Raw genomic sequence first — 19,077 nt, forward strand, 5'->3', positions numbered from 1 at the left:
CCGCCCCAGTTGGATCCTTTGGTTTTTGTGTTCAGATTTTGTTTGATTTAGAAAATATTATCTAATATTTTGCAATTTAAGAACTATTTGAAATGGCTTGGATTTTTAAAACTCGGGATTTCAAAAAGCTTAGATTTAAAAATATTTATTCATTGCTTCTTGTTTTGAATAAAGTGTGTTCTAGTTTTATGAAAACTTGACATTACCATGCAAAGCAGATAATGTCAGCCACATTTTGTAGATGAAAACAATACCTCAGATAGTTACAGTGACTTGTCCAGTTTCAACATTTTATCAACCATAGAATCAGAATTAAAACCCAGGTTTTCTGACTCCTCAATTTTTCTGCTGCACCATACAGTGTGCAAAACATTAAAAAAAATTTTATTTATTTGAAAGGCAGAATTACTAAGAGAGGGAAGAAAATTCTATAAATGACTTCAACATCCAAGGGTGGGCTAGACTGAAGTCAGGAACTTGAAACTCTGTCTGGGTCTCAAACATGGGTTAAGGGTCAAAGGACTTGGAATGAGACTTGCTGCCTTCCTAGGTGCGTTGGTGCTGAACTGGATGGGAAGACACCCCTTTTTTTTTCTGTTGAAAACAGAGATGGCACTGTGTCATGAGAAAACTTCCCATATGGATATTTAAATGTTTTGATTTTGGGAAAGGAATTCAATAAATCACTTCCTGTTTGCTGAATCATAAATTCTTAAAATTTTTCTGCTATTGCTTTTTTCCCTTTTTACATATTTAGTATGCAGAAGTACAATGGTTGAAAAGTTCTGCAGAATAAAAGATACGTGGCATAGTTTAATGCAAAACAAAATTCTATTTTTTGAATTTTGGCTTCATGGGGGAATGAGAACACTGGTTAGGGTCATATAAGCTTTGAACTTGGGCAAACATTTAACCTGACATCCCATGACCTTGCTTTTTATTATCCATAAAGCAAACATACAAGGATGAAAGTCATTTTTGCTCCAAAAAATCAGCGATATTCCATTTAAATTTTCTGTAGCCATATTTAAACTTCTCAAATAATTCAAAAATATTTTGTTTTTTCTGTACTGCACCCTCTTAATGTGTTTGCGTGGCATCATCTATTGAATTGCATGCTAATACAAATGCTATTTGTAAGATTCAAGAAAATAAGTTGTTCAACTACACAGTTACATTTATTTCTGCTTTTTGTCATTTTATAAATAGAAGCTTGTGTTAAAAGAATATCTTTAACAGACTGTTTCTTGTGTACTAGCCTCTAGTGTTCAAAATTTAATTACTTCCTGCTTCTAAACATCTCAACACTTTTGAATAGTAAAACAAGGCAAGCTTTTCAATCTACCATATGTGAACAAATCTGTTTTTGTTGGTGTTCTTCCCAGTCGCTATGCATACAAATATGACTCACCTTTCTTTGACATTTTCATACTTCATTTAATGCTTAAAGTTTAAATCTTTCGGTTTAGCATATATAAATTTGATTATATTTTATTAATTCGATTACACATATAAATTTGAGACATCTATGTTACAGACATTTGTAATTTTAGCTGTAACAAATTTTTTGGTAGTTTTCAGATCTTTAAAAACAACATTAAACTTCTCAGATGTCTTATGAGTGCCATTGTAGTTTGGTGAAAGGCATTTTGGCCGGGCATGGGTGACATGTTTTGTTTGGTTTTGTCAATGTACCAAAACATTGTGGGTAAAACTGACATGCTGTTTGTCTGTCCTGTGTATTTAAGGAATTTTCTGTCCTTTAGTGTTTATGGAGTTGCTTCTTTAAATCGCAGCATAAAAAGTAACATACATTCTTTTTTTCTAGGAATCATAATGGTTGGGGTCATTGTTGGTTCCAAGAAGACTGGCATCAATCCTGATAATGTTGCCACACCTATTGCTGCTAGCTTTGGTGACCTGATAACTCTGGCCATTTTAGCTTGGATAAGTCAGGGTTTGTACTCCTGTCTTGGTAAGTTGACTTGAAACCAATTATATTATCTTATTGAGAGTATATATATGTATATATGTTGTTGTAGCAATGCTAAAAACCATGGTGACTTTCATCTGTATTAACACTGCTGCTAAGACTGATGAGGAGAGTAACTTGTTATACAAATACTCTGTTTTGTGGTTCTTACATGTTTCTCTTACAGAATTTAAAACTATAAAATCTTTAATTCTAGTTGTGTGCTCTTCAAGATTACATAACTAATTTTAAAGGGCGGAACACAGATCAGTCATGTCCTAGGGCTTCTGCCCTTGGTTCTAACTGTGCAGCCAGCTCCTGTTGCCTGTTGCGTTGAACTACTGTCCCAAGATGCAAAGTCAGGGTGGTGCTTGGTGTTTACCAGTGTGGTGATTGCCTGAATCAGAAATCCATACCAACAGTTCTCCCCCAGCACTTAACAGAAAAGGAAGAGAAAAGAAGGTCACCATGAAATTTCATCTAAGCACTTTATGAATTTGGAGTTAGCCTATAAATATATTCCTAATTAATAAGACAGAATAAAAATTAAAAAAATCATACAATGATTGATGAAGATGATTTGTGAACATTTGTTAAGTGGTAAATATTGGTTGTGGCTTTTTTTTAGATGCCAGTTCAAAAAATGGAAAGAAAACAAACCAACATTATTATAAGAAAAAAAAAGTATAAGGCAAGCCAGAAGCAAACATTTATTCACACACTCTCGTATTTTCATGGGTTCTATACAGATTTGCTTCTTCAAACTAATTGTACTCCTGTTTTATTTTAAAATACATGTTCTTGAACAGAGGAAAGGACTTTAACTTACCAACAGTAATAATTTTCTATGATTTTTGGAGATGTGAAAGGGTGCTGCATTTAACTGATAAAATTAAAAACAATATTCAGCTAAGCTTAATGCGTATGTTTAAGAAAAACTTTTCTCATTTAGAGGACACTGCTGCATCCACTTGAAGTATTATGAACGACAATAAATGATCAATGGCCTACATGTGTGGTCTCATTTACATCTGTTAGCTTTGTTGTGCAATATATAAGGAAGAATATATGTTCAAGTATAATCAGGGTAGCGTTGAAGTCTTTTCCACCCAAAAGATGCACAGAAAATGTGATATTAAAGGGATGATAGTGATGATAGCAGTCTAATTTATATTGTTGAGGTTACAAATTGGTCATACTTTTTTCTGAATTATAATGAATTAGATGCTGAAGTTAAGGGTTGAAATACTAGTCTCTACTGTAAGAGAATGTAGCTTGATATTCTCTCTTACTCTATGAAGATACTAAACTCACACATACAAAGACAGCTGGCCAAGTTGTCCCTAGAGGAACAACCTGAGTAAGAGAAAGGAGTCTGGTATCAGTAGGATTTGGGGACACTCAGAGAACGCTTACATGAGGGCCTGAGATAGGCATGTTTAGTGCGCCTACTGTAGACATGCCAGTTTGATAAATGTTTCCTACTTCAACAAGGAGATAGGAAAGAAGGCAGGAGTGGAAGAGGACATGGGGTTCCTTCTCAACACGAGTTAGGCAGAAATTCCACAGGACTGTCCAACAGCATTGAGAGCGGGGGTGGGAATGGCGGATTGGCAGTAGCTGTGGGATGATTTCCCTAAGTGCCATACCTGAAAAAGAAAAGTAGTGTTAACAGATTTTACTTACTTCTAAGTAATTACTAATCAGTAACATATTACTATTAAGTAGTTTATAATTTATTTTTCAGCTGCCTGCTAAGTATCAGGCGTCTTCTCTCTTGAAGACACCATGGTGGTAAAGATTCTTTGCTTGACCAAAATTTGGCTGCTGAACTTCTCCCAGGCCCCTCTGTGCCCTTTCTTGTGAAATTCAGTTTTAATAAAACAGCTCTGCTGAGTGAGAATTGATCAACTCTCCCTATAAGAGATCTAACCATAATGCATTGCCATCTAAAGATGTACTTTTAGTGTGATGTGGTGAATAATTTAACTGGATCAAGAAATGAAAAAAGCTGGCACTGTGCACAATGGGTATGTTGCTAGCTGACTGATTTTATCCCCCAAATGTGTCAGAGGCAGACTCTTAGAAGCTTCAGAGTCTTTATTGACCAGCCGGTGGACTGTCCTGTACCACTGTGAGTGGAAGGGAGCAGCCCTGATAGGCTGCTGCTACGGGATTTTAAGCTCACACCGGCCTGGATAAGAATCCAATCTACTAAGCTGGGGTTGGCGCAATGTGATGAAGGGAGAACTGTCAGCAATGCTTGTCTTCTCAAGGCTGGGCACTCTTCCCTCTCAGGATTTTGAAAGACCTGTGTTTTGGCCTGGGCTATAGGGGAAACTTGATAGTTGAGTGCTAATCTGAGGGTAAGGGGAAGCAATAACATTGTTGATTATGTTAGTGTGTGTCTGTGTAAACATTAACATCTCCTTATCTGGTGTGATCTCTGATCAACCTTGTGAAGTTTCTTGGAGGTCAGTTAGTGTAAGTATCGTGCACTTTGAAACTGTCCAATGGGCAAGTGTTTATACAGACTAAGAGCTACATCCTGCTTGGCAGTGAGGAGCTCAAGCAAGTAAGCAAGCAAGCATGGCTTACAGAAGCCGGTCTTGCAGCTCACCAAGTTTAAGGAGACAGTAGATGGCTTTCTGATATTCTGGTTCCTTGTTTGTGTCCCTAACTGAACACTTGTTTTCTGCTCGCCCTGAGACCCCTGTAGACTGAGTGGGTCTGACAAAACTGACACTGTTTTGAATTTTCAGGCTATCACAGGGCAAGTTGCCCCCTGCAGTGCCAGCATCCCATATAGGTGTCAGTTCAAGATCTGGGTGCTCCACTTCCAATCCAGCTCCCTGTTAATGTGCCTGGGAAAGCAGCAAAAGATGGCCCAAATATTTGGGCCACTGCACCCACATGGAAAACCTGGAGGAGGCTTCTGGCTCCTGGCTTCAGATCAGTCCTACTCTAGGCCTGGTGGCCATTTGAGAGTGAACCAATGATGGAAAGATCTCTCTCTCTCTCTCTCTCTCTCTCTCTCTCTCTCTCTCTGTAACTCTATATTTCAAACAAATAAATCTTTTTTAAAATGACCTAGATAATTCTAAGCAATGTTCAATGATATTTTTCAAAATTTTGTTCAGTTAGGCAACATTCCATCTCATTTTTAAATTTTCTTTAAAAATATTTATTTATTTGAAAGGCATAGTGACAGACAGAAAGAGAGAGAGGGAGATAGTGAGAAAGAGACATCTTCCATTCACTGATTCACCGCCCCTGCCTCCCGCCCAAATGGCTGCAATGGCTGGAGCTGTGTAGTTCTGAAGCCAGGAGCCAGGAACCAGGAGCTGCTTCTGCGTTTCCCTGTGGGTGCAGGGGTTCCAAGACTGGGGCCATCTCTGCTACTCTCCCTGACATGTTAGCAGGCAACTAGATCAGAAATGAAACAGCCACGACCGAACCAGCACCCACATGGAATACTGGCACTGTAGGCAGTAACTTTACCTGCTACATCATACCACCAGCTCCATTTAGGTTTTACTTACCTTCTAAAAATTGGCTCAAAGTAGTTAAAAATGAGTTCTTAAAATAGTGTCTTATTTCTCATCTGTATTATTTTTCCTCTAAAGATATATTTAGTGTTTAAGGGACACCATTGCAGAGTGAGTCTATGGTGATAGTGGCAGGTGTTTCTAAAGTGTCCCAGTGTTTGGGTTGCAAAAGCATCTGCCCGGTGAGCACTAGGGGGCCACCTAAGACCGGCAGAGGGATGCCTCATAGTGATTCTGAATACAGACTAGGAGCAGGCATTGGAATTTCACAGCCCCATTCATCCTGCAGAAAAGCTTGGCTCTTAGAAACAAAGTTTAATTCCTGAACTATAGAAAGTATTTAACAATCTTCAGAGATAAACAAGAAAAAAGATTTCATGGCACCTGTAGGGGTTACAGAGGTCAAGGCTCTCAAAGAACTAGGCAGGAAGACAAATCTCAAGGGCCGTTGGTCAAGAGGATATTGTAAATATGTCTGTAGCCAAAATCAGAGCAGTCGAAGTAATTATTAACAGATCTGAAAGGAGAAATAGAATAATAGTAGAAGATTTCAGTGTGCCACTTTGACAAAACTGGTTTGTCATCTTAGAAGAATCAATAAGAAAACATTGAACTTAACCATATTTGAGACCGAATGGTAATAATAGACATACATAAAACTTTGTAACCACAGAAGAACATACATTCTTCTCAAGATCACTATTCTCTAGGATAGCTCTTACAGTTAGTCACAAACCAAGCCTTAACAAATTAAGATTGAAAAAATATCAAATATATTTTCTGACTGCAAAGATGAAATGATAAATTAATAACAGAAGGAAGACTGAAAGTTCACAAATCTCTGGAAATTTAAAAACCAGTCCTGAACTGGCACCATGGCTTTGTAGGCTAATCATTTGCCTGTGGTGCCGGCATCCCATATGGGCACCAGTTCATCTCCCTGTTCCAATTCCTGTGAGGAGTGACCCATTGGATAGAAAATCTACCTGACTTTTCTTCTCTTTGTGAAACTTTGCCTTTCAAGTAAAATAAATAAACCTTTTTAAAAAACTACAGATAGACCTAGTCCTGAACAATCAACAAGTCAAATAATGAATGAAAGGCAAACTAAACTTAAAGCTTTAGAAGATTAGAGAATAGAAAAGATACAAAGCTAAGAGGTTTTTCAATTTATTCTAAAAATAAATTGACAAAAGCTTAGACTAGGAAAAAAATAAAGAATACTCCAAGAAAATTAGAAATGAAAGTGGTTATAATGGATGCTTTAGTAATTAAAAACTCAAAAGGATCTATTATGAACAATTATATGTGATCAAATTCGATAACCTAAAGGAAATGAGTAAATTCCTAGAAATCTATAACAAGATTGAATCAGGAAGAAGCAGAAAGGCTGGAGAGGCATAACAAATAGAGATTAAAATAGTGATTAAAATGCCTGGGGCCATATGGCCAAATCCTACCAGACATTTGGCAAATCAATACCAATCTTTCTTAAAAAAAAAAAACAAAAACTTGAGGGAAGACTTCCAAACTCATTTTATGAAGCCAAAATCATCCTGAGACCCTTGTTAGACAAAGACATTATAAGGAAATAAATCTGATGTTTCTGATGAATATAGCTAATAGCCCACGTTCAACAATACGGTAAAAAGGTTAGACGTGAAGACCAAATGAAGTCTGCCACTGGGACGTAAGGTTGGGTTAGCAAATGCAGATGTATTAGCACATGACAACAGAATGAAAGATGAAAATTGTGATACATGCAGTAGAGTTTAACATCATTTTAAGAAATAGTACAAAACTTTTCCATTTCTTTGTGTGTGTGTGAGTGTGTCTATGTGTGTGAGAGAGAAATGACGAGATCTTCCATGCTTTGGTTTATCCCCAAGCACCTACAATGCCTGCAATGCCGGACTGGACCTGTCAAAGCTAGCACTCGGGAACTTAATACAACTGTTCTTTTTTCCACGTGAGTGGCAGGAAAGCTGTCATCTCTGCTCTCCAAAATTCAAGTTACCGGTGATCTTGAGTCAGAAGCTAGAAACTTAAGGGTCGTAACTCGGTATTGAAACCAGGTACTTTGATCTAAAGTACAGCTGTCTTAACCACTAGGTCTTTTTATTTTTTTCTTAAAGTTTTATTTATTTTTTTTTTAAATCAGAAAGTCAGAATTACAGAGAGAAGCAGAGACAGAGAGAAGGATCTTCTGTCAGCTGTTTCTCCTCCCAAGTGGCCGGAGCTGAGCTGATCTGAAGCCAGAATCCAGGAGCTTCTTCTGGGTCTTCGACATGGGTGCAGGATCCCAAGGCTTGGGTCATCCTCGATTGCTTTCCCAGGCCACAAGCAGGGAGCTGGATGGGAGGTGGAGCAGCCAGGACACAAACCGGTGCCCATATGAAATCCCGGCATGTACAAGATGAGAACTTTAGCCAATAGGCTACCACACTGGGCCCCTTGACTACTAGGTCTTTAACCACTATGCCAAAGGCACACCCAACATTATTTGTCACTAAAAGCTCTCATCAGTTTAACTGTAGACAGACATATCTTCAAAATAATTCAGGCCATGTAGTAGACATCTACAGCTAACATATTCAAGGCAGAAATGCTGAAAACTTTTCTTCTAAGATCTGAAACAACTTAAGGACTCCTACTCTCACCATTTCCATCCAGTGTAGTACTGGAAGGCTAACAAAAGCAGTCAGACAGGAAAACAAGGATCCAAATCAGGCAGAAAGAGCCAAGTTATTCTTATTTTACCATGTCATGAGCCCTTAGGGAGAAAATTCTGAAGAGTCCACACACACAGACTGATATGGTAGCCTAGTGCGTAAAGCTTCTGCCTGCAGTGCTGGCATCTCATATGGGCTCCAGTTGGAGTCCTGGCTGCTCCACTTCTGATTTACTTCCCTGCTGATAGCCTGTGAAAGCAGCAGAGGAAGGACAAAGTGCTTGGGCTCCTGCACCCACATGGAAGACCTGAAAGGATCTCCTGGCTCCTGACTTTGTGCTGGCCCCACTCTGGCCATTGCAGCCATTTGGGTAATGAATCAATAGATGAAAGATCTCTTTCTTCCTCTCTGTCTGCCTCCCCCACTCCACTCTGACTTTGCCTTTCAGTTAAACAAGCAAACAAATGAATAAATAAATCTTTAGGAAAAAAAACACACACACAACAAACTATTACAAATATTAAGTGAATTCAATAAGTTGCAGAATACAAAGGCAACATAAAGTCAGCTCTTTTTCTTTATACTGATGAAGACCTAACCAAAAAAGAAATCGTGAAAACAGTCTTACTTACAATAGCATCAGAAAGAATAAAATTTAAGCTGAGAAGAAAGGTATGTACAAGGAAGCTATAAAACATCAGTGAAAGGAATTGAAACACAAATAAATGGAAAGATATCATATGTTAATGGATTAAAAGAACGAGTATTATTAAAGTGTCTGCACTATCTAAAGCAATATATAGGTTCACTGTAGCTTGTTTTAATTTGTAATAGCATTTTTCTTTTTATTATTTTTATTTTGATGATCTTTACATATGGAATAACATTTCTCAAATAGGAAAACATGTTAAAACTTGTTTGGAGCTATAAAAGACCCCAAATAAGCAAAGCAATCTTGAGAATGTAAGACGAAGTTGGAGGTACCCCACTTCCTAATTTCAGATTATATCAGAAAGTTCTAGTAATCAAAACAGTATTGTACTGGCATAAACATAGACACATAGACTTAGGGAATAGAGATCCCAGAAACGAGCCTAAGCATATATACTCAACTAATTTCCTAGATGGGCACCAGGAAGACACAATAGGGAAGGAACTGTCTTTCTTTTAACATCATTTATTGACATTATGATTACTACATATTGAAATTGGACCTTCACACCATACACAAATATCAATTTGAAATGACCTAGAGACCTGAATATAAGACGTGAAACAATGAAACTTCTAGAAAAGAGCATTGGGGAAATCTTGACCTGTTTGTTGTTACTGCCACTGTTTTGGGATTGGTTGAGATGTCATACCAAAATTCATGAAATGAAAGCAAAAGTAAACAAGTGGACTGTATCAAGCAAAAAGTTTCTGCGTAGCAAAGAAAATAACAAAATGAAAATGCAGCTGTTGAATGGGAGAAGACAGTTGTGAACCATATATGTGATAAGGGATTAATGCCAAAATTAAGTAAGAAATGCCTGTAGCTCAACAGTTGGAATACAAATAATCCTGTTAAGATGTAGGCATAGCGTCTAAAAAAGCAAATTCAACACTGAGGACATAAAAGTGACTTTTAAAAAATATTTATTTTGCTTATTTGAAAGAGCTACAGAGAGAGCAAGGGAGAGCGTGTAAGGCTTTTATTCACTCACTGCCCAAATGGCCAAAACAGCTAGGGCTGGGCTAGACAGAAGCCAGGAGCCTCTTATGGGTTTTCCAAAGTGAGTGCAAGGGCTTAAGGAACTGGGCCATCTTCTACTGCTTTCCCAGGGACAAGCGGAAATGGAGCAGACAATATTTGAACTGACACCTGTATGGGATACTGTGTTGCAGGCTGTGGCTTTATTTGCTATACCATAACACTGGCTCCCATAAAAGTGGGTCTGAAATCACTAATCAGGGAAATGTAAATGAAAATCAAGATGTAATGTCACCTTACCCTTATTGGGTTGGTTGTACCACCAGGACAGACAAAGTTGTAATTAATGTAAAACAAATATATGTAGTGATTTAATACACAGCACAGACAAAGTGAAAGCAAGGATGTGAAGAAAATGGAATATTTGTAAACTAACGTTTACAAAAACACTATAAAGTTTCTTAGAAAAAAAAATAGAACTACCCTTGACCCTGAAACCCCTCCTGTGTGTATACCCGAAGGAATGAAATCAACACTTTATACAGATACACATCCCTCGGCTTGTTGTAGCAGCATTCGCAATAGCCAAGTTGTGGAAACTACACTGATGGCGGAATGGATAAAGACATCTTGGCATATACAAAGTGTCTTTGGAAAGCTTATGGATGATCTGTTTTATTTCAAAAAATTTTGCACCAAAATAAAACTGAATTCCATTTTCCATGAACTTGCTGAGGTAGGAGATTCTGCCATTTGCAGCAGTGTGGATGGACACAGAAGATGTTATGCTTAGTGATATAGACCAGACACAACAAGAAAGATGCTACGAGGTGATTTTATATAATAGAAATAGAAAAAAGTTGAATACTTAGAAACAAAATCAGTATAACTGAAACTAGAGAACTATACACCAAATACAAAGTTGTAATTAATGTAAAACAAATATATATAGTGATTTAATACACAGCACGAGGACTATATTTTTAATTCTGCATAGTATGCTTGAAGTTCGCTAAGACAGAAAGTGGGATATCAATTTGTGAGGTGATGAGTGGGCATTTGCTCAACTCTAGTATCCATTTCACTATGCGTGACTTTATCAAAGCATGACTTTGTACGCTTTCAAGATGTAGCGTGGAAGGAAAGGCTTACTGACTCCTTCAGAATCTTGGATTCTCTGGAATGACTTTGAACCACACTCTGCTGTCCTGTGAATGTTCAAACATGCCCGTCCACATCATGCAATGTGCTACCTTTCTTTTGTTCCTGGTAAAGTTTGTTGACTTCTGGTAAATGATATAAACACAAAATGTTATCTCTGCATGTCTTAAAAACAGCAAAAATCAAAGCTTTATTTATTTCTCTGTGTGTGTGTGTGTGTGTGTGTGTGTGTGTGTGTCTGTGTAGTCACCCTGAACAACTTTATTGCTTTGCGGACCAAGTTAAAGTTTGTAGCTTGGTTTTTAGACTTCCTGGAAAATCGATCTTCTCACCTTGCTGTTTTTCCCTTTTTATGCCTTTTGCTCCAAGAGAACTCGCCTATTTTAAGCACAGCACGCACAGCTATGGGTTCTTTTCTTTGTTATGTCATTGTCTTCTATCCTCTCCTTTGCTTTGAGGTCAACCAGAGACCTTTCACTTGGGCTGATTTCATAGATTTTTCTAATCTTACACAATGTTTTTCTCCTCCAAAACATTTTATTGATACTCGTGGCATTCTTTAATTCTGGCCAATCATTACATTTTTTTGTGTGAATGCAGTACCAATGCAGCACTTTCTTGAGAGCAGAACTGTAGGTTTTCCTCCCCTTTATTAAAAAAAAAAATTCCGTATAGTAATCCAGTGCCATTTAGACAGGTTGTGTTTAGTAATTCACACTTTATCTAATGCTTTATTTCTTCTCAAAGTGAGCTAATGAATGTGATTAGAAGTTATTCAGGGCATGTTATATGTGCACAGAAAATGGAAGATAGATAACCTTCTGACTGATTTTGGCATAACAGTTTTCCAGTGATGTAATAGATTATAGTGACAAAAAAGGCCTTTTGTTGAGAACGTAGTATTGAGGAAAGAACTACCTTTGAAAGTATCTAGAGATTAGTACTATTCTAGAAAAATGACAAATGGCAAAGTACAGCTGTAAAAGATCTATTGCAAATCGAAATAGAAGAGGAAATAGGAGGAGAATGACTAAAGACCTGGATAATGACATTATGATTTGCTTTTGTGTAGCTTTCAGAAAAGCACAAGGTTTTTATTCATCATACAGTGATCTTTAACCGGAATCTCCAAGTTAGTATATTCCAGCATTGGGCCAGTAACTGAAATCTCTGAATACAACGTGTGTTGCCTTTTCTTTGTTTGCATACATTTAAGAAAATTCTTATTTTAAAGACTTATTTATTTGAAAGGCAGTGTTAGAGATGAGAAACAGCGATCTTCCATCTACTGGTTCACACTTGAGATGGCCTTAAGAGCCAGTACTGAGCCAGGTTAAAGCAAAGAGCCAAGACCATTTTCTGGGTCTCCTCCCTGTGTGGCAGGGGCTCAAACACTCCCCTGAGCTTTATAGGCCATTAGAAGAGAACTGGGTAGCAAGTGGTGCAAGCTAGGATTCACAGGGTTCATGTGGGCTGCAGGCATCGTAGGTGGTAGCTTAAGCCACAATGCCAGGACATCAGCCCCCATGAGGATTTTAAAATAATATTTTTGGGCTTGACGTGATAGCCTAGTGGCTAAATCCTTGCCTTGCATGAGCCAGGATCCCATAAGAGCACCAGTTCATTTCCTGGATACTCCAAATTTGCATCCAGGTTCCTGCTTGTGGCCTGGGAAAGCAGTAGAGGATAGCTAAGTGCCTTGAAACCCACATGGGAGACCTGAAAAGAAGCTCCTGGCTTCAGATCGACTTAGCTCTGGTCATTGTGGCCACTAGATAAGTGAACTAGTGGGTGGAAGATCTTTCTCTTTGTGTCTCCATCTCTCTGTAAATCTCTCTCTCCAATGAAAATAAATAAATCTTAAGAAAATACTCTCTTTCAAGTAACTACGTGACTATTTTCAACTGCGTGGCTATCTATCTGGTACTTACTGATTGGAAGCAGTTATCAGCAAAATTTGAGAAGTGAAATGGTGACTGGTTTCTCATTCTTTAAGGTTAACTGTAAAAAGGTGAGTTAGGTGAAGCTCTCAGTAATCACAGTCAGCTTCAGGTTACTGCAAACCTACCAAGACTGACAGGAAGGCACCAGGTTATTTACAGGGCATTCTAGAATATCACTGCCTCAACATGGTTATGTGACTAGAATGTAAATTTATATTAAATGTCACCTGAGAGATTCTCTTAGCCCTGGACTATCTTAGTTAAGAGTGATTTCTAGAATATTGGTATCCTGAGAAAATATGATTGCTATTAAAGGGCATTTAGTAAAAAATGTTTGCAACTTACAATGTCCATTGCTTTGTTTTCACACAGAAATGATAGCATAAAAATGGTCACTCAGAACAGTTACATATTTCAGAAGAATTTTGAATGATAGTAGGGAATGCTATTAACGAAATGATGTAGTAGTAGTTGGGCAATCCACAAAGAGTAACAAGAGGTGAAGGCCGTGAGTCACAAAGGGGCGGTTATGTTTGTGAGTTCAGTGGAATCAGAGCAATGTGAGACACTGACTGTGTTAATTTTTTTCTGTGATTTCCCAGTATCACAGAGTTACTTATTTTCATTTTATTTGAAAGGCAGAGAGAAACAAACATATCCTCCATCCACAGTCTTCAAATGGCCACAACAGTCAGGTCAGGGATCCAACTACGTGAAATATCACCTGTTTCCTCCCAAAGTGCACATTAGGCAGGAGACTGGAATTGGAAACAAGAGTAGCCAGAACTTGAACCAGGAACTCCAATGTGGAATGTAGGTATCCCAAGTGACTGTTTAACCACTGTGCTACATAGCCACTCTTACCCCACTGACTTCCCCTGTATTATTACGATAGCATAGTCCTTCCAAAATAGTCAGAATTGCATCATTCTGCTCTAAGCGTATCCTGACATTGTAGACAGTGGCAGAGAGTCCAGCATCCTATCGTTAATAGTCTCATTGGGAGACGACCATCTTTGATTTGGAAGCAGAGATGCATACTTCACGTACGTTCATTTCTTGATATGAAAGTCTGTTATACTGTTCCTCTAGATGACTATGCATGCATGTTTTCCTATGTATCTACCGATGTTGTATTTTGCATGGAGGTTGCATTATATCAAAGAGAATGTATGATATTTGTCCTTTTGGGATTGTCTTGTTTCACTGAGCATAATGGTCTCTAGTAGGGACCATTCTGTTGCACATGGTAGAATTTCATCCTTTTTAATGGCTGAGTAGTATTCCACAGAGTATTTTCTTTATCCACTCCTCTTTTGACAGGCATCTGGGTTGTTTCCATGTCTTTGCTTGTAGATTGTGCTGCTGTAAGAATAGAATTACAGGTCACTTTCTCACATGCAGATTTCATTTCCTTTGGACATATTCCCAGAAATGGATAGGTGAGTCATACGGCAGATCGATCATCAGTTCTCTTAGCACTCTCCATACTGACTTCCTTAGTGATTGGACTAACCGACACTCCCACCAACAGTGTAGGAAGCCTGTCGCAATTTCAAACCTATTTTCTGTCTCTGGATGTGCCGATTCTGGACGTTTCACAAAACTGGGTTTGTATGGTGTGCGACACCTTACGTTTGGCTTCTTTCACTGAGCATGCTGTCTTCAGGATTCACCTACGTCACAGCATGAGTCAGCACTGGATTATATATACGGTGCTGAATAACAGTCTGTCGTCCAGACATAGCACATTGGTTTATGCAGTCACCATTTGATGCATGTTAAGTTGCCCTCTATTTTTTTTTTTTTTGCTGTTATAGACTATACTGTGATGATAATTCACTTAAAACTTTTTATGTGAACATAGTTTTCTGCTTTTCTCAGGTGTTTTTTTAGGCATAGAATTTCTGGTTCAAATTAAATCCTGTTTAACTTATTTAGAAACTTCCAACTCACTATTTTTAGCTTGCTATGAATTTTTCCTTCTTCTGTGAAAATGTAGGGCAATGATTCTGGTATTGGGGCAGTGGGTGCTGGTTTTCAACTTCAGGTATCTTTCCCAGAATTAATGTTAAGGATGTCTTCTTGAAAGCTCCTAACTTGGCATGAGAATGAAGGTGATCTGACCTACAGAATACTTCATTTCAGTTGTGTTTAGCAGATTTCAACACTTTTAGTGTTCTGTTTGGTCTTATAAAGAAATTGTGGAAAACTTTAGTTTTAGGAGACAGGAATAATTCCTAACTGGGATGTTATTTATATTTTGCTGTACTAGTGGAACTGTGAAGCTATTCAACAAATGAATACTTCTTTTACCATTTAAAAAAATCATAGGGAAAATGACACTAAATGTAGCACTAGTCATATATCCTGAAATGGAGGAAAATATAAAAGTGATTTTTGCTAGTATAATTATTTCGAAAATGTGATTGCAAATGCAAAGCTGCAGGAATGACATTTGTTTAGAAATTAAAATTAAATTTTAGAATTACAATTTTCTCTGTAAGAGTTGCTTACTCCTACCTGATGCAAACGAAAGAAAAGTTTGAATTTCTGCCTTATTGAAACATCTTCAGTCATATGTAAGAAGATCTTTTTAAAATTTATTTAGTTGGCAGACAGAGTGAAGGAGAGAGGGAGGAGAGAACGAGGGAGATCTTTCATCTGCTGGTTCACTCCCCAAGTGCCCTAATGACTGAGGGTGGGCCAGGCCGATGCCAGGGGCCAGAAACTCTGCCCCAGCTTTCCAGGGTGCACATTAGAAGGAAGCTGTGTCCCCAACAGATGTGGCACTTGATCCCAGGCACTCCGATATGGGGTGCAGATGTTATCACACCTTAATATGCGGTCACAATACCAGCTCCCTTTGGCTGAAATATTGATAATAAAATTTTAATTAGCTAAAATGATATCAGCAAAAATGCTTTAGCATGATATATCTGTCTCAAGTGGTATAAAATGTGTAATTATAGGGAGGCTTAGAATTAAAATATTTGAACTAAACTTGTGGGATCAATAGTTGTGGGGCTTAAGAATCAGTACTTATTTATTTTATATATTCAGAATGTAGCCTGTTAAAATAATGTATCAGTCTTATACTCTCACTTTTAAATTTATAATTAATTTGTGACTGTTAAATAGAAATCTTACCAAATTTGTGTATATTATGAATATTTATTCAAACCCTTTAGTTACCATATTCATACATTTAGCTTATTAAATTTGTAAAGATTATTTTTAAGCACTTGAGAACTTTTGTGATATATGTGAACTGTCTAAAGTAAACAAATGTCTCAGGGTGTTAACTAAGTCTATAAATGGAGCCAAATATTCCAGACTCTTAAAAATAATTTTTGGTTGGATACTAGACATTATAAATATGATGTTAGGTGCTTGATTGTTTTTTCTTTACAGAATGCTGGATTTTGTTCTTGTAGGCAGTTGTGTGTGGGTTAGTTTGAGTTTTATAAATCTGCTTTAAAGTTTCATTGGGATAGATCTTAGTGCAGACATTACTCTAGGGCTAGCCCTACTAGTAAGATGTGACTCTTCTGGGGACTCTACTGAATGCTCTCAGTGTTCAAAATGACTTCTCTGTAGGGGGTTTGGATCTTGCTTGAATGACTTCCAGCCTTTTGTAAACCTGGGGAATTTTTCAGTTTAGAAGTCCTTGATTATTCTTGGCCTAGACTTGTGGAACTTACCCTATGCTTACATAGGTTAGCATTCAGCTCCCAAGCTCTTTCTCTGATGGATTCTTTTCCAATATTTTACCCTGTAAATTCCTGCTGCTTTAGCCTACAGAGCTGCCAGTTTTCCATCCCTGAGCAATGATCTCTATGTGCCTTTTGTTAGAAACCTGGGGCTGCTGTAAGGCTTATCTCATTTATTTTTCTTTCCCTAGGAATCATGGTCTTGCATTGTCAGTTTTCTAGTATCTGAAAATAGAGATACAAACACATTCATGTAAATCTTCTAGTCATTTCTGAAACCACATTTAAAAATTTTTTATAATATTGTATACACATTTGTATAAGCAAGATAAATGGCAGAGACCAAAATCAATGAGGCATAGAAGTATATGAATGCTCTGTCTAGAGGACAGTATAATGAAAATAGGAAAGGAATATGGAATTATCAGATTAGACCATCTGCCACAGAGAAGTGCAACGGAGTCCTGACAGTCTGTTATCCAACTGTTTCCCAAATTGCAAGGTGTTATTAATAGTAATAGCAATGATGATGATGAAGCCAGTGATGATGATAACTATGTACCAGTGCACTATCTTAGCTGACCTACATGTTTGCATATTAATTTACATAAAATGTGTACTGTTATGAATGCATTTCATGGATAAAGAAATTGAAGATGAACAAAGTAAAATTTCTTGTCCAAGATAAGTTGTAATACTCAGATAATAACACTAGGTATTGTAGCCAAATTATAGTTGGCACGCTGTTCTATGTTCCCTCTTAATGCATTAAGGATTCAGAGTAGTAGTTATGTAGTGAAGAAATGTGTTTTTTTGAGCCTGGTTTTTCACCTTCTCTTTGGTGCTTGGATAGTTATTATCAGTCAATAGGCCAGTGTTGCAGGAATGTCAGAACCGTAAGATCCCTGGGACTCGATTGCTGATCCCATGCAGTTCTGTTGGACTGTGGAGTTGAGCGTTTCTGTCATCGTCCAACTCTTCCTGCTTCTTCACTGTGTTCCAAAGCAAGCTTCAGTTTCTTCATAAAGTGGAATTGACGGTATCTATTTTATGGATAATGAAGTGAGATGACAAATACAAAGCATCCAGTCTGGTGCTTGATAAATAGGGAGCTAATGTGAGCTTATGTTTACTGTTGTTCTTGTTACTGCTGTTCCAGTGAAAGTCACAGATAGCAAATGTTTGTTGAATTAGCTTGCTAGTTTTTATTTATGTATTTATTTTTATTAATTTCATTGCATTATGTGACACATTTCTTTATGCACTGGGATTCCCCCCACCCCTCCCCAAACCCTCCCCCGCCCCCATGGTGGATTGCTCCACCTTGTTGCATTTCCATAGTTCAAATTCAGTTGAGATTCTTTCATTGGAGGTTTTGACCAATCATAAAGTCCAGCATCTTATTGTCCTGGCAAGTTCAGTGGCTTCTTGGTGAGACCATCTCTGGTCTGAAGGCAGAACCAGCTTGCTAGTTTTTAATCAGAATATTTAATATTCTCTCCTTATTTACATTTCTCAACTTGTTTGAAGTTTATAGAAAAAATGGAGCATGCTTACATGTTTGATGGCATCATTTCTTCTGATAACTGTTACTTGTGGTAATTTACATGTCCCACAAGGAATGATGAGCAATTAAAATGTTGTTTATTTTTTTCATTTTAGAGAACTATTACTTCGTTTCTCCATTAGTTGGTGTGTTTTTCTTAGCGCTCACTCCTATCTGGATTATAATAGCTGCCAAGCATCCAGCCACAAGGACAGTTCTCCATTCAGGCTGGGAGCCTGTCATCACGGCCATGGTTATCAGCAGGTTGGTGTTAAAGTGTATGAGCTTTCCATGTATGTGCGTAGTTGTATTCCTCGGTTTAATCACTTTATGTCACCATGTGCTGCTCACTGCAGTGGTAAGGAATGTGACAGCATTCTGAAATCAATACAAGCAGAAATTCTTTTGAGATACCCAGTCTCAAAATTATCTCCAACTAAAGTCTTACAACCCTGATGAATAAAATTCAGTTGTGTTGCGTGTATGTATAGTCTATGATAACATTCCATATTTTTAATAATCTGTTGTTCAGATAAGCATCAGAAAGCCTTAACATATCATACGTATGCCTTTTGTCTATTTTCATGTCAGTATTCTGACAGGCTTTTTAAAAATACACATGTTAAAAAATTTCTGGGATGGAACTGAGAAGGTATTGGATAAAGGATATGAATTTTTAAAATCAATTTTCCATCACAATTTTATTAACAGTAAGTAATTAACCAGTCTCACAATTTTATTTAGAATGCAGGTTCAAATATCTGGCTGCGATTTTTTTTCAGTCCAAATAAAAATTCGTAAACCAGTCATGCTTCCAGTGGGTTTTTGA

General features: G+C 37.6%; 1 protein-coding gene across 6 annotated transcripts in view; it reads left to right on the forward strand.

Moving 5' to 3' along the window:
- The window catches only part of SLC41A2 (solute carrier family 41 member 2), a 116,532-nt gene that overhangs the window by 54,674 nt on the left and 42,781 nt on the right, over nucleotides 1-19,077 (forward strand). For all 6 annotated transcript variants that reach the window (XM_058673444.1, XM_058673442.1, XM_058673446.1 and 3 more), the window contains exons 6-7: nucleotides 1,829-1,975; nucleotides 18,365-18,512. In XM_058673444.1, coding sequence (XP_058529427.1) covers nucleotides 1,829-1,975; nucleotides 18,365-18,512 — 295 coding nt within the window. The remainder of the gene's footprint in view (nucleotides 1-1,828; nucleotides 1,976-18,364; nucleotides 18,513-19,077) is intronic.

The sequence above is a fragment of the Ochotona princeps genome, chromosome 15 (assembly GCF_030435755.1).
Source record: "Ochotona princeps isolate mOchPri1 chromosome 15, mOchPri1.hap1, whole genome shotgun sequence".
Taxonomy (NCBI): domain Eukaryota; kingdom Metazoa; phylum Chordata; class Mammalia; order Lagomorpha; family Ochotonidae; genus Ochotona; species Ochotona princeps.